This window comes from Grampus griseus (genome assembly GCF_964374135.1).
Source record: "Grampus griseus genome assembly, chromosome: 14".
NCBI lineage: Eukaryota > Metazoa > Chordata > Mammalia > Artiodactyla > Delphinidae > Grampus > Grampus griseus.
This window is the reverse complement of record NC_139008.1, coordinates 41854685-41868598: the sequence shown is the minus strand read 5'-3', so window position 1 is coordinate 41868598 and position 13914 is coordinate 41854685. Positions and strand designations below refer to the sequence as shown.

The 13914-nt window shown below is 45.6% G+C and overlaps 2 protein-coding genes across 2 annotated transcripts in view; one reads left to right on the top strand and one right to left on the bottom strand.

The window, feature by feature from the left end:
• The window catches only part of CFAP61 (cilia and flagella associated protein 61), a gene marked incomplete at both ends in the record, with an annotated part of 252425 nt that overhangs the window by 181126 nt on the left and 57385 nt on the right, over positions 1 to 13914 (bottom strand). Inside the window, one exon of the mRNA XM_082670561.1 lies at positions 3943 to 4034. Coding sequence (XP_082526687.1) covers positions 3943 to 4034 — 92 coding nt within the window. The remainder of the gene's footprint in view (positions 1 to 3942; positions 4035 to 13914) is intronic.
• On the top strand, positions 9217 to 9519 carry LOC309832615 (apoptosis inducing factor BLCAP-like; the record flags this gene model as incomplete). The annotated part of the gene is made up of 1 exon (XM_082670562.1): positions 9217 to 9519. The coding sequence occupies one exon, from the start codon at positions 9217 to 9219 to the stop codon at positions 9478 to 9480; it is 264 nt and encodes an 87-aa protein (XP_082526688.1). The 3' UTR covers positions 9481 to 9519.

The window sequence follows — 13914 nt, the reverse complement described above, 5'->3', positions numbered from 1 at the left end:
TCTATCAATGATTAAGGGAGGGATATTGAAATCTCCAAATATAGTTGTTTGTTTATTTATTTATTTATTTGTCTTTGCAGTTCTATCAATTTTTGCTTCATGTGTTTTGAAGTTCTACTATTAGGTGCATAAATATTTAGGATTGTTATGTCCTCTTGACCTTTGTTATCCCTGGTAATATTCCCTTTTCTGAAATCCACTTTGTCTGAAATGAATAAAGCTACTCCAGCTTTCTTTTGATTAGTGTTACCATGATGTATCTATTTGCATGTTTTTCATCTGAACCTATTGTATCTACTCAAAGTGCATTTTTTTTTGTAATTCACATGTAACTGTTTTGCTTTTTAATCCAAACTATATCTGATTTATACATTCTTTAATTGGGATATTTAGACCATTTTACATTTAATGTAATCATTGATGTGGTTAGGTTTAAGTCTGTTATCTTGCTGTTTGTTTTCTATTTGTCCTATCTGTTCTTTATTCCCCTTTTCCTCTCTTTTTGCCTTCTTTTGGAGTCATTGTATACTTTTATGATTCCACTTCACCTCTTTGTAGGCTTATTAGATATAACTTTCTGAATTTGACTTGTAACTTTCATGTTCTTCTAGTTTATAGTATACATCTTTAAGTCTATCTTCAGGTGATATAATATCACTTCAGGTGTAGTATAAGGACCCTAAAATAGGGTTCTTACATTGTGCCCTCTGGCCTTTGTGCTGTTCTTGTCAGATGTTTTTACACATGTTGAAAGCGCCACACTATGTTGTTTTTATTTTATTTAGGCCGTCAACTATCTTTTAAAGAGATATAAATAATAAAAGCAAAATCTTACACATTTACCCATTTAGTTACCATTTCCAGTGTTCATCACCCTCTGTGTAGATCCAGATTTCCATCTGGCATCATTTTCCTTCTGCCTGAAGGACTTCCTTTCACATTTCTTGTAGTTGGGTCTACTGGTAATGAATTCTTTCCCCTTTTCTGCGTAGGCAGAGTCTTTATTTCACCTTTATTTTTGAAAGATATTCAATGGGTGTAAAGTTCTCGGTTGACAGTTTATTTTCTTCCAGTTCCTTAAAGATGTGACTCCACCGTCTTTTTTGCTCACATTGTTTCCAACAAGAAATCTGCTGCCATCCTTATCTTTGGGTCTCTGTTCCCAACTTGTCCTTTTTTCTTCTCCCTCTGGGTACTTTTAAGATTTTCTTTTTATGGCTGGTTTTCCACTATTTGATTATGATGGGCTTTGGTATAGTTTTCTTCATGTTTCTTGTGCTTGTTATTGGTTGAGCTTGTGTCTGTGGGTTTACTGTTTTCATAAAATTTGGAATTTTTAAGTCATTATTTCTTCAAATATTTTTTCCAACCTCTTTCTCCTCTTCTTTATGAATTCCAATTACACGCATATTAGGTACTTAAAGTTATCCCACAGCTCATTGATACATTGATTTTTTTTTTTAATTCTCATTTCTGTTTCACTAATCCCTTTCTCTGCAATGTCTAATCTGTGGTTAATCCTTCCAGTGTATTTTTCATCTCATGAATTGTAGTTTTAATCTCTAAAAGGTTTATTTGGGGTGTTTTTACAGGCATACGTTGGAGGTATTGCAGGTTCATATTCCAGGTTCATTCACCACAATAAAGTGAATATTGCAATAAAGCAAGTCATATGAATTTTTGGTTTCCCAGTACATATAAAAGTTATGTTATACTATACTGTAGGACATTAAGTGTGCAAAAGCATTATGTCTTTAAGAAAAAAAAAAAAATCCAAACATTGTGGATTTAATCTACTTGGGTGTTGGATAATTTTGTATTCCTACAAATATTCTTGAACTTTGTTCTGGGACTCAAATGACTTGGAAGCAGTTTGTTGCTTTTGGATCTTGCTCTAAAGATTTGTTAGATAGGACTGGAGCAGTGCTCTCTCCAGAGCTAATTATTCCTCGCTACTGATGCAGTACCCTTCTGTGCATTCTCCCAATGCCTCGTGAGTCACAGGGTTCCCTGGTCTGGCTGATGGAACACGCACTATTCCCAGCCTTGTATGAGCTCTGTGCACTGTTAATGCTAATCCTTTTAGGAAGTTCTTTCCTCAGCCTGATCTTCAGTAGTTTTGAAGATCAGGTTGATGTGCATGTGCACACCAGTACTCAGCACGTGCAGATCAGTACTCAGCTGAATACCCAAGAGTGACCCTCGCTGGCGTCAACCATCTCTCTGTACAGCTCTCTCCTCTCTGGTACTCTGTCCTGCAAAACTTAGTGGCTTTAGTCTCCATGGACATACCACTTGGCTTCTGTGGTTCCTCCTGTCCTGTGCCGTGGTCAGGGACTCTCTCAAAGGAGGAGGCCACGATGTTTGGAGGGCTTACTTGGCTTGTTTCCCACCTCCCAGGCATCACTCTCCTTTGTTACCTGATGAGAAGTGTCTTAAAAACTTATTTCATATACTTTGGCCATTTTTTTTGTTTTTTTTCAGGCAGGAAAGTAAATCTAGCCATCTTTGCCAGAAGCAGAAATCCCTCACGCTAAGTTCTTTCTATTAATTCCATTCATCAGCTTCATTTCCCGCAATCTAGTCCATGCCAAACAACCTTCTTTAAAAGCTTCAGGTGTCCCTCGTGCCCTCTTCTGGGATGTTTTCCACCCTCATTTCCACATACTGAATTAGGAGGCTTTCCTCTTCCCACCGTGCACCACCTCCTGAAGGCTGTGGCTGTGTTTTGGTCTCGCGAACGCCCTCAGCACCTAGCAGAGAGCCTGGCCATTGTGAGCGTCCAACCCCTGTGCAGAGAATAAATCAGCCCTCGAAATACAAGAGCCACCCAGCTACAGGTTGGGTCCTTTTGTGGTTTGGGGTATAAGAAGGCATTTTCCATAGAGACAATGTGAAAATGCAGCAGGACGAGCCATGTGGCCTAATGCTAAGATAAAGGTGTTCCCTGACTCCTCTTCTTCCCAAGATCTTCTTTGTATGAGCTGATGGGCAGGGGGAATGTTATTTTGTCCAAGATTGGAAAGGAGAAAAAAAGAAGAGCTGGGGGCTGGAGTCCAAGAAGCAATGGCACTGCACCAGCCCCCGTCCTGGCCTCAGGTGGACGGAACAGTCAGGAGGACCAGAAGCAGAAGGGCCCATGCAGTGAAACGCGTGCTGGGACTCTTGGCCACACGCAGTGCTGATGCAGGGCCAGGCCGCCAATGGTGGCCTAGAGGTAAGCCCGTTCATTCTCTCAGCCCCCTTGGTGAGGCCAGTTCCAGAGGACACAAGGGACATGCGCTGAGGTCCTGCAGGAGCAGGTGAGGACCCAGAGCCCAGTCAATATGGGCGTTTGTATTTCTGTGAACCATCAGTGGTCAGAGGGTGGCAGAGATGGAACAATGGTTGGATCCCCAGGCCCATCCCCCAAATCCTATGTCCTCTATTACATGGCTGACTGTGGCCTCCTTCAGTGGGGGTATGCCCCCCTTTAGGTCAGGGTGGCAGCACTCACAGAGCAGGAGGGTGTGAGAGGGGCCCCTGCTGAAGCCAGGCTGGGCCAGTGGGCCAGGCGCAATCCAGGGAGCTGTGGCAGGTGGTTCTAGAGCCTGCAGGGCCCAGTGGGGCAGGAAGGAAAATGCGGCCTCATTTGAGTCTGTGGACAGGGTGAGCTTTCTAACCGCCTTTAAGCGAGCTGCTTTACCCACATCAGCCTCCTGAAGCCAGGGGATGAGTGAGAAGGCAGGGGGAGAAGGGATGGGGCTCCATCCTGAGCTGGATTCTTGAGGGTGCTGTGAGGCTGATTTGTTACAAACACGCAGCCTGTTTCCTCCCCGCCCTTGTCCCCCAGATCTTAATGTCAGTGAGACCTTTCCCTTCTCGGGAGTGACTCCAGTGCCAGGAACACCCCTGACCCCGATGGCACAAGCAGCACCAGGCTGGGGGGATGATCTCCGTTACCTGGATGCTCTCCTCGGCCTCCGGGGAGACAGCTTCCTGCGGCTCCTTGACTATTTGCTGGCATTCCTGGCTGCTGCTCCTGAGCTCGGCGCCTTTCAGAGAAAAAGGGACAAGAGGACAGAAAAGAGATGGTGAATATCTGCAGAGCACAGGACATTGGAGGCAGCGTGGTCACGTGTTTCTAAGCTGCAGCATATCTGAAGGATTATATTGCTGAGGGCAGAGCCGCGAGGTGGGGAGAACAGGGTCTTTGCAGCCCACTCGGATTCTGACCTCTCTGTGCCTCCATCCGCACAGGATGGGGGTCCAGTGATACGTGGCCCGACGGAGCTGTAGACATAAACCGAGGCCAGGATGGGGCTGGGCTGGGCTGCCCCCCAGGAGGCCCTCGAACCTGCCAGAGACCGAGCTCCGTGATCCTTTCATGGGAGCCCCTTTGAAGTTTGTAAACAACTGATTATCAACCTCCTGGATGGCAGGCTTTGAAATGATTTTAAGGCAGAATATGGAAAAGACCACATCGGCTATGTCAGTGCTCTCAGAACACAGAGATTAGCACAAGGGTTGCTTTCCCCGTGCTGGGAAATACTGTGAACAGGCATCTGACAGAGGCCACGATGTTAACTTTTCTACTTTCTAAGCAAGACCTGGAGCTAACTTTGCATTATTGTTTTAATATGTTCTGGAAAGTCAATAATCGGAGTAGTGTTCATATATTTACCATTCACCAAAAACTAAAGTAGAAAAAACTTTTTTCCCATTTTGTCTGAAAAGTTCTTTTGCCCCTCCCTTTCTTCCTTCTCCTTCTGCTGTCTTTTCTTTTCCTTGTTCCTGTCTGTCTTTCTCCCCACCCACCCCCTTCCACTGTCTCACTCTCTCCCTCCCACCCTCCCCCGCTCTCTCGCCACCCCCGGCCCCTCCTTTCTTGTTCACTCTGTGTCTGCTCCACTGGGACTCTTAGCCCTCACACCTGCTTGCAGCCTTTCGGCCTTAGCTCAGAGCAGCCCTAGGATGCTCTTGCCCAGGGGCTGCCCCTCCTCAGAACTGTCCACACATACACAGGAGGGACCCAGGACCTGCTGGAGGTCCCAGATACTGGGCTGCCAGTGGGGCCTGCTGCCCTGTCTTTTTGTTTCTAAGCATCACAGCAGACGTGGTGGCGTCAGAGGCAGCCTATCCTCTCCGCATCCTCCTCTCCCACTGCATTCGTTCCTGCAGCAACAGCCAGTGCAACGGCCCCTGCAGATGCCTCTCAACCCCAAATTCCCACTTACTCATGCCTTATACCTGCTTCTGGAAAAGATGCAGGCAAATGAAGTAGAATGAAATTCTAAGAGAAGAATCAGATGCCCAGGGAGGTGTAAAGGGCAGAGACGAAGAGGCATATAACGTTGAAGGTACAATGAGAGAATGGCACCCCAGCAGAGCAAGTGGCTCTTCTGGGTGGAGAGCAAATGACATGAGAGGGGACAAAGCACTCAGAATCGCTCTTCTGAAGAAAGACGCTTTGGGGAGAATGAAACCTAGCGAGTCTCTAGCACCTGGATACGTCCTGCTCCCTGCAAAACTTTCCAGGTCGTTTGTACAGTGTTTCCAGTGTTCTCACAACAGCAAGACTAGAGTGCTTTTCAGGTTAATTCAGCTTGTTATTAAGATACAACATGTAGGGCTTCCCTGGTGGCACAGTGGTTGAGAGTCCGCCTGCGGATGCAGGGGACACGGGTTCGTGCCCCGGTCCGGGAAGATCCAACATGCCGCAGAGCGGCTGGGCCCGTGAGCCATGGCCACTGGGCCTGCGCGTCTGGAGCCTGTGCTCTGCAATGGGAGAGGCCACAACAGTGAGAGGCCCGTGTACCGCAAAAAAAAAAAAAAAGACACAACATGTATACGGCACAGTGCATGAATCTCTACCTGTATGTACCGCACGTTAACAACCCCTTAAATGAATATTAAAGCTTTTCCAGGGCCCAGAAGTTTCCCTCACCTGCTGTCCAGCCAACACACCTCTTAAAGGTAGCTGCTGGCCTGACTTCTACCATCACTGATTCGTTTTGCTCAGCAGCAAAGTTTTTGAATCAAAAACAAACAAACGTTATCAATAACTCCCTATTAAGTTGCACTATTTTAAAAATAATCTTTTCTTATATTAAGTTTTAAATTTGAAGAACTACCAAAACCACTGTTGAGTTTAAAAGAAAACTAGACTTTCCCTGTGCATTTATTTTATTGAAGTATAGTTGATTTGTAATGTTGTGTTAGTTTCAGGTGTGCAGCAAAGTGATTCAGTTTTATGTATATATGTATATGTATATGTGTGTGTGTGTGTATATATATATATTCTTTTTCAGATTCTTTTCCATTATAGGTTATCACAAAATACTGAGTATAATTTCCAGGGCTATACAGTAGGTCCTTGTTGTTTATGTATTTAATATACTTTATGATTAGGACAAAATTACTAAAAAGCCAGAAATTTCAGAGACTGAATTAGATTTGCAGTGAACAGTTCATCCTGGAGCCCTCACCGTCTGACAGGCTGATGTTCACAAGACAATTACCAACGACAACGACTAACTGTCTGGGCTAAAGTGTCGTGGGCGTTGCCATTTATTAAGAAGCAGCTGCCCTGCTTGTCCCCAGAGGTGGCTGCATTTCAGAACTGGGCAAGGTGATGCCACGTCCCTCCTTCCTGTGTCTCTAGGGTTTTGTGGGGTTTAATTAATTAATTAATGTTCTTAATGTGCCCTGAGATCCTCAGATGTGAGGTGCTGTCCTAGCAAAAACTCAAGGCAGCGGTATTATATAACACACAGCTAGAAACACGACTGAGGTTGCAAATTTAAGTGTTTTTTTTTTTTTTTATTTGCGGTACGCGGGCCTCTCACTGTTGTGGCCTCTCCCGTTGCGGAGCACAGGCTCCGGACACGCAGGCCCAGCGGCCATGGCTCACGGGCCCAGCCACTCCGCAGCATGTGGGATCTTCCTGAACCGGGGCACGAACCCATGTCCCCTGCACCGGCAGGCGGACTCTCAACCACTGCGCCACCAGGGAAGCCCCTTAACTGTTATTTTATTGCTTACACCACCTAAATAGCTTGGTAGTCACGAACTAGGGCTTTATTCTAGTGGGAGCGAAGGCATCGTTTACTAGCACTTCCTCTCTCAGTCAGATTGCTACCCTGAGGCGGGGTTACCATGAAGCAAATAAAGCTGGAGGTCCAGGTTCCTCCCAAGGCACAGCACCCACTATTGCATTCCTAATTTTGTATTATTTTTCTTAAAGAGAGCTCCCAAATTGTATAGGCCCAAGATCTGTGTCTGCCTTGCTCTTTAACAGAAATAATACAGAGGAAAAGCTAAATAATACATTGTGAAGGCTTTAGGAAAAAGTAGCAGTATACAATCTGGTGGGTTTTGACATTTTTTAAAAATAGTGATCAAAAATTCTAACAAGGTTTTTTTGTGAAATGAAATAAAGTGATTCTAAAAGAGCAAATATGGAAGAACAGCTAGTCAACAAAATTTTAAGAAATAACAACAAAGAGTGGGCCATATTTTCTAATGAATATTAAGACATATTATATTATTGATACTATGTATAAAATGGACAACTGATGGGAACATACTGTATAGCACAGGGAACTCTACCTAATGCACTGTGGTAACCTAAATGTGAGGGAAGTCCAAAAGGGAGGGGATATCTGTATGTGTATGGCTGATGCATTTTGTTGTGTAGTGGAGGCTAACACAATGTTGTAAAGCAACCATACTCCAATAAAAATTAATTTAAAAAATAACTATTGGGCTTCCCTGGTGGCGCAGTGGTTGAGAGTCCGCCTGCCGATGCAGGGGACACGGGTTCGTGCCCCGGTCCGGGAAGATCCCGCATGCCGCGGAGCGGCTGGGCCCGTGAGCCATGGCCGCTGAGCCTGTGCGTCCGGAGCCTGTGCTCCGCAACGGGAGAGGCCACAACAGCGAGAGGCCCGCGTACCGCAAAAAAAAAAAAAAAACAAACAAACAGAAAAACAAAAAACTATTTAATCACATAATCCCAAAATAAAAATGGAGATACTTTTCTTAAAAAAATAAGACATATTATAAAGCCATAGTTATTAAAACAGAGGGTTATTGGGAGTAGGAACAGAACAGAAGGCAATCCAGAAAAGAGCCAGATAATTATGAAATGTTCATATATGTTAAAGGTAGCATTGGTGCGGGAAGAATAAACTGTACAATAAGTAGTGCTAACCATAAGGAAAACAATTCATTTGGGCCCCTATTTCATACAATACACAAAGATCATTTGCAGATATATTAACAGCTTAAAGTTTTTTAAATACTTTTAAGTTACGAGAAGAAAATATAGGAGAACATCTCTATCTTGGGGGCGGAGAAACCCTTCCTTAAAAATGTAGAAGGCAGAAGTCATAAAAAAAATATTGACATGCTAGACACCATCAGAATTTAAAAGTTCTGTCTGTCAAAAGAACCCCCTATTTTTTAAATAAGTAGATACATGGAGAAGATATTTGCAACACACATGATAGACCAACAATTGAATTCTAGGGAAAGAGGAAAAAAACCACAATAGGCAGAGGAAATGAATGGACAGAAAATGCAAATGACCAATAAACACACAGAAAGTGTCCAACCTCAGTAATAGAGAAATGATGTTAAAACAGTATCTCCTTTCACAGCTATCATACTGGCAAAAGTTAAAAATGCTGACAACACTAAATCCTGGAAACTAGGAGAGGCTCTGGAGGAAGGCCACTGCTATGGCCATGTTTGGTGGCAATGTATTTCCAGGCCCAACAAGAACGATTCTGGGAATATAGCCTGTGGAAACTCTTGCAAGGGGCCCAGGGATACGTGTGCAAGGATAGTTATTGCAGCACAGTTTGCAATAACAAAATAGTGGAAACAATTTAAATTTCCATCTAGGGACAAATGTGGCCCATTCCATACAGTGGAATCCTACCCAGAAGATAAAAGGAGGGTCGCAGCTTCCTGCGGCGTCGGAGGCGAGTTGAGGTGGAGGCAGGCTGCGGCTGCGAAGGCGTCAGCAGTGGCGGCGGCGCCATGGCAGGACTCGCAGGATCCCTGCTGCCTTGGTGATCCCAGGCAGACAGCCAGAGACCACAGCGGCTCAGCTCCTGGAGAGCGAGGGTTGAAGAAAGCAGAGGGCAGCCGCCCGCACCCACTGGCTCCCATTAGGTCGGTTCCTGCAGCAGTGCCCGGTGGCCTTGGCAAAGGCCCTGTCCAGCAGAGATCATGTATTGCCTCCAGTGGCTGCTGCCCGTCTTCCTCATCCCCAAGCCCCTCAACCCTGCCCTGTGGTTCAGCCACTCCATGTTCATGGGCTTCTACCTGCTCAGCTTCCTCCTGGAACGGCAGCCTTGCACAATTTGTGCCTTGGTTTTCCTGGCAGCCCTGTTCCTCATCTGCTATAGCTGCTGGGGAAACTGTTTCCTGTACCACTGCTCCGATTCCCCGCTTCCGGAATCGGCACATGACCCTGGCGTTGTGGGCACCTAACAGCCAGCCCGGTTAGCTTTCCAAGGAAGCAGAAGACGGGAGGGGAGGCATTGACATAAGTCATAAAGCATTGGAGTTTCAAATCCCGCGGCCCTGCGGGAGCCACATTCCTAATGGCGCCTTTTTGGCCTGTGACGTTTTATCCTTATAATGTGAATAATAGCACTGACCGGTGCTTTTATCGTAGAGTCCTGTAGTCGTGGGTGGTCTTGTGGTTGTGTGTGTTCTGTCCCCATCTTGGCCCCTGACTGGCAGGATGGCCACCCCCCTCGCCTCATTCCCACGAGGAGCCTGCACCCATCCTGGTCAACTGCCCCAGCATGATCCGGGCAGATAAAATGCCAGTCTCATTGTCACCTCTGTGACCCTTCCTTGTCAGAGTGTTACTGACTCCTCCGTCCCTCTCTTGGCTTCCTGTTAGTTCTCTTTAGCCCTTTCCTTTTTTGGGGAGCACCTGTCCAAGACAGGGCTCAGTTTTGCACTTATCTCGAATATAAAGAGATTGCTGATGCCCGAGAGCCTCGCTTTTTCATTCTTCTTCCCTGGCCGGCAGGCTAGACAGAATTGTGTCTTGACTGCTGTCCACAAATCTTCAGTATTTTCCCCACTTCATTTTGAAGGAAGAAGTAACAGATACATGTTGCTCTTTCACCTGGGGGTCTGGGCTCTGGCTCAGCAGCCCAGCTTCGCTTCCTCTGCCCTTCCTCCTGCCTTTCTCAACTGTCGCAAGGAGGGGGCCTCATTTTGTCTCCCATGCATGCTCTGCAGGATTGATGTGTTTACGTAGATCTAGCAGTCCCCAGCCGAGTGAATGGGAGAGTACTTGTGTGTTTCATAACAGCCACGATCCCCTGATAGGTGTTTGGATATTTTTTGGTGTGGTGTGCCGTGCACGTGCGTGTGTGTATACGTACGTGTACAAGTACATGTGTAAATCCTTTTTAAAGAAGCTTTATCGAACGTATTGTGATTTTGAGGTGTAGCAATAGCTAGCTTGTAGGGGCCGCTACAGTTGGTATTTAGTCTGGGGATTGCAGAGTGACCAGCACACTGGACTCCGAGGTGGTTCAGACGAGACAGAGGGGAGCGGTGGCCATCGTGCCAGGAGCTTCTCCAGTCCTGCGCGTATAGACTGTATACGTTACGAAGAATACACGGGAAGACTTTGTGACTGTCACTTGCTTTTTTCTTTTTCTGCACTTCAGTAAAAGTGTTGGCAAATGAGACTGTCTCCTGGCCCCTGCCCGCTGGGGATCAGCATGGTTGTCCTTCCAGTCTAAACCATCCATCTTTCTCTTGCCTGAAGGGGGAGGGAGGTGGGCCAGGCAGAGGACAGAACTGGAGGCAGTCCATCTATGTAATGGGACTGCGGGGCCACACTTGTGGAACATTTGGACTGCTATTCTGGAGCTTTTATTTCTGGTGTGTTCATTGCACAGCGTTTGAAATGTTTAATAAACCTTTATAAACTTAAAAAAAAAAGGAGGGTCGCAGACCTAGGCTTATCAACGTTATTAGATCTCAAAGAGCTGAGTGAAGAAGCAAATTTCAGAACGTCCCATACCCAAAAGGTGCCATTTATGTAAAAAATACTGCCACGGGCTTCCCTGGTGGCGCAGTGGTTGAGAATCCACCTGCCAATGCAGGGGACACGGGTTCGATCCCCGGTCCGGGAAGATCCCACATGCCGCGGAGCAACTAAGCCCATGCACCACAACTACTGAGCCTGTGCTCTAGAGCCCACGAGCCACAACGGCTGAGCCCACGTGCTGCAACTACTGAAAGCCCACGCGCCTAGAGCCTGTGCTCTGCAACAAGAGAAGCCACTGCAATGAGAAGCCCACGCATCACATGGAAGAGTAGCCCCTGCTTGCTGCAAATAGAGAACGCATGTGCACAGCAATGAAGACACAACGCAGCCAAAATAAATAAATAAATAAAATTAATTTTAAAAACAAAAAAACCCTCAAAAAACAAAAACACTGCCACAAGATGGTAGTGGTTTTTTTCTGTGAATACGTGCATAAAAAGAGGTCTGGATGGATGCATGCTAACAACAATGGCCACTTCTGGGGATGAGAGAGAGAACCAGGCTTGGCCACTGACCAAAGGGAATTCAACTTTTACTGCATTACCCTAACTTTTTAAAGGAGGACAGTTTCGTGTATTATTAACACAATTAAGATTCCCCCCAAAATGTCTAATTATAGAAGTAAATTTCTATCTTCAGAATATTACAAAATGATCATTTTGTTTAGTATTTTAATATTATGATTTCAGAAAAGACTGACAAATGAATTTAAGCCACTCAGCTCTAAGAAGAGGAAAGATTAGAGGTTCGCGTTAAATCATTCATTCAACGGAAGTTCAGTGGAGAACGGGGAGTTGAGGGCACTCTAGAGGTACTGCGAAGTACATAATGAATCAGGTGTAGTCCTTACTCTAAGAGGCTCACAAGTAATTAGGGTGTGAGTGCACCCCCCAACCCCCCCCACCTCTAATGATCTTGCAGTGTAAAAGTTGCTAAAGCAGAGGTAGGAACAAAGCACGGTGTGTGTTCACTTATTTATTCATTCTTTCATTTAAACATTTATATTTTACACCTACCATCTGGTAGACATTAACACACTAGACGTTGAAGATTCAGCAACGAACAAGACTAACTTGCACTCCCAAAGCAAGTCAGTGAGAGAAGGAGGAAACATTAAGCTCTGCTAGATGCAGAAAATAAGAGCACGGGAGCTGCTTCAAGGTTGAGTGGTCAGAGACGTCCCCCTGGACATTTAAGCTGAGATCTGAAGGATAAGAAGTAGCCTCGAGACAGTAAGAGGATGGAAACAGTGAGCAGACAGTGCTATCAAGCATTTCTGCTGAAGAGTGGAGATGTCCTTATTTCCTGACCTGTTTCCTTCCTTGGTTTGCCTCTGACCCTTTGGTCTTCTTCGTAACTGTGCTAGTTTCCTGTGGCCACTGTAACAAATTACCACTCACTCGGTGGCTTAAAACAACAGAAATGTATACTCCCACAGTGCTGGAAGCCAGAAGTCCTAAATCAGTACAGAATCCCTGGGCAGAAATCAAGGTGTTGGCAGGGGCAGGCTCCTTCTGTCTTGGATAATTTCATCTCAAGATCCTTCATCACACGTACAAAGACCTTTTACCAAAACTAAGGTAACATTTGCACGTTCCAGGGATTGGGATGTGAACATCTTTCGGGAAGTCACGTTTCAGTCTAACCTCGGGAGCACCTGGGTGCTGTGTATCCACCCAAGTGCTTCCTAGGAAGGTAAACTCAACTTGTCCGAATCCGAAGTCAGAGCACCTCCACCAAATGATTCACTCACTCTTCTTATTCCCATCTTGCAAAACGGCTCCACCATCCACCTAGTTTCTGAAGTCACCCTGGAGGTTTCCCTCTTCCACAGTCTTCCTTCCCCATATGCAGTAAAACATCCAGTTCCATTAAGTCTCCAAAATATCTCCCAGGTTCATCCACAGTCACGCTTCTGGTTCAGCCCCTCATCTCCTTCCAGCACAGTCCAGTGGCCCTTGGAAAGTCTTCCTAGAAACTAGAAGTTGACGGTGTATCCCTTTCTAGTTTAAGGTTCCTGATGGTTGCTCATTAGTTATGTTGTGATTAAACAGAATCTAGACTCTTTCGTGAGGGCTCATAAGACCTCAGCTGCCTCTCCTCCATCTCCTGTCCTGCTTCCTATTTCCCACCACCCCCTCACTTCCCGCTTCAGCAACACTGAGCTGGTGCTTTCCCCTCATACGCCCTGGTCTCTAACACCTCCTTATTTTGCACATGCACATTGTTTTTCCTCTGCCAGGAAAATCTTTATGAAAGCTCCAATTTGTTTTTGAAGTTTTGACTCAAAAGTTTTCTTTTCTATGAAGTCTATGTTAATGTTCCCAAGATGACTTAGGTATAACTCTGCTGTGGTCCCACCACAATTTTCTATCCTTCAAAACACATCTCTGATTATAAATTCATTTGTCTTGTATGTTTATCCTGTCATTAGACCATGCAAGGCTCACCAGGTGCTAGACCAGGCTCCCGAAGGTTAGTATATGGGATGTATTAGCTGAATGAACAGCAAGAGGCTGATGATGAAGTTTACAATGATACAAAGGAAAACACTCGCAGGCCGCATGAAAGCAGGACAATGAGCTTTTCCATATTGTTCAAGGAAACTCCTCCCTCCTGGACTGCAGTGCAGACTCCAAGCCATAGAGTACGGTGAACTTGAGCTCAGTGCACTGGTAATTCCCAGATCACTGTCCTGACATGAGACTGTAGGTTTTATCCTCCAACAGGCTAAACTGGAGTTTGTGTCTCCTGAGGACAGGAGAAAGGAGGCCATGACAAAAATCACCAGCGTTCTTCTTTTTTTGGGAACATGGGTTGTAATCATGATGCTGATTTTTCAG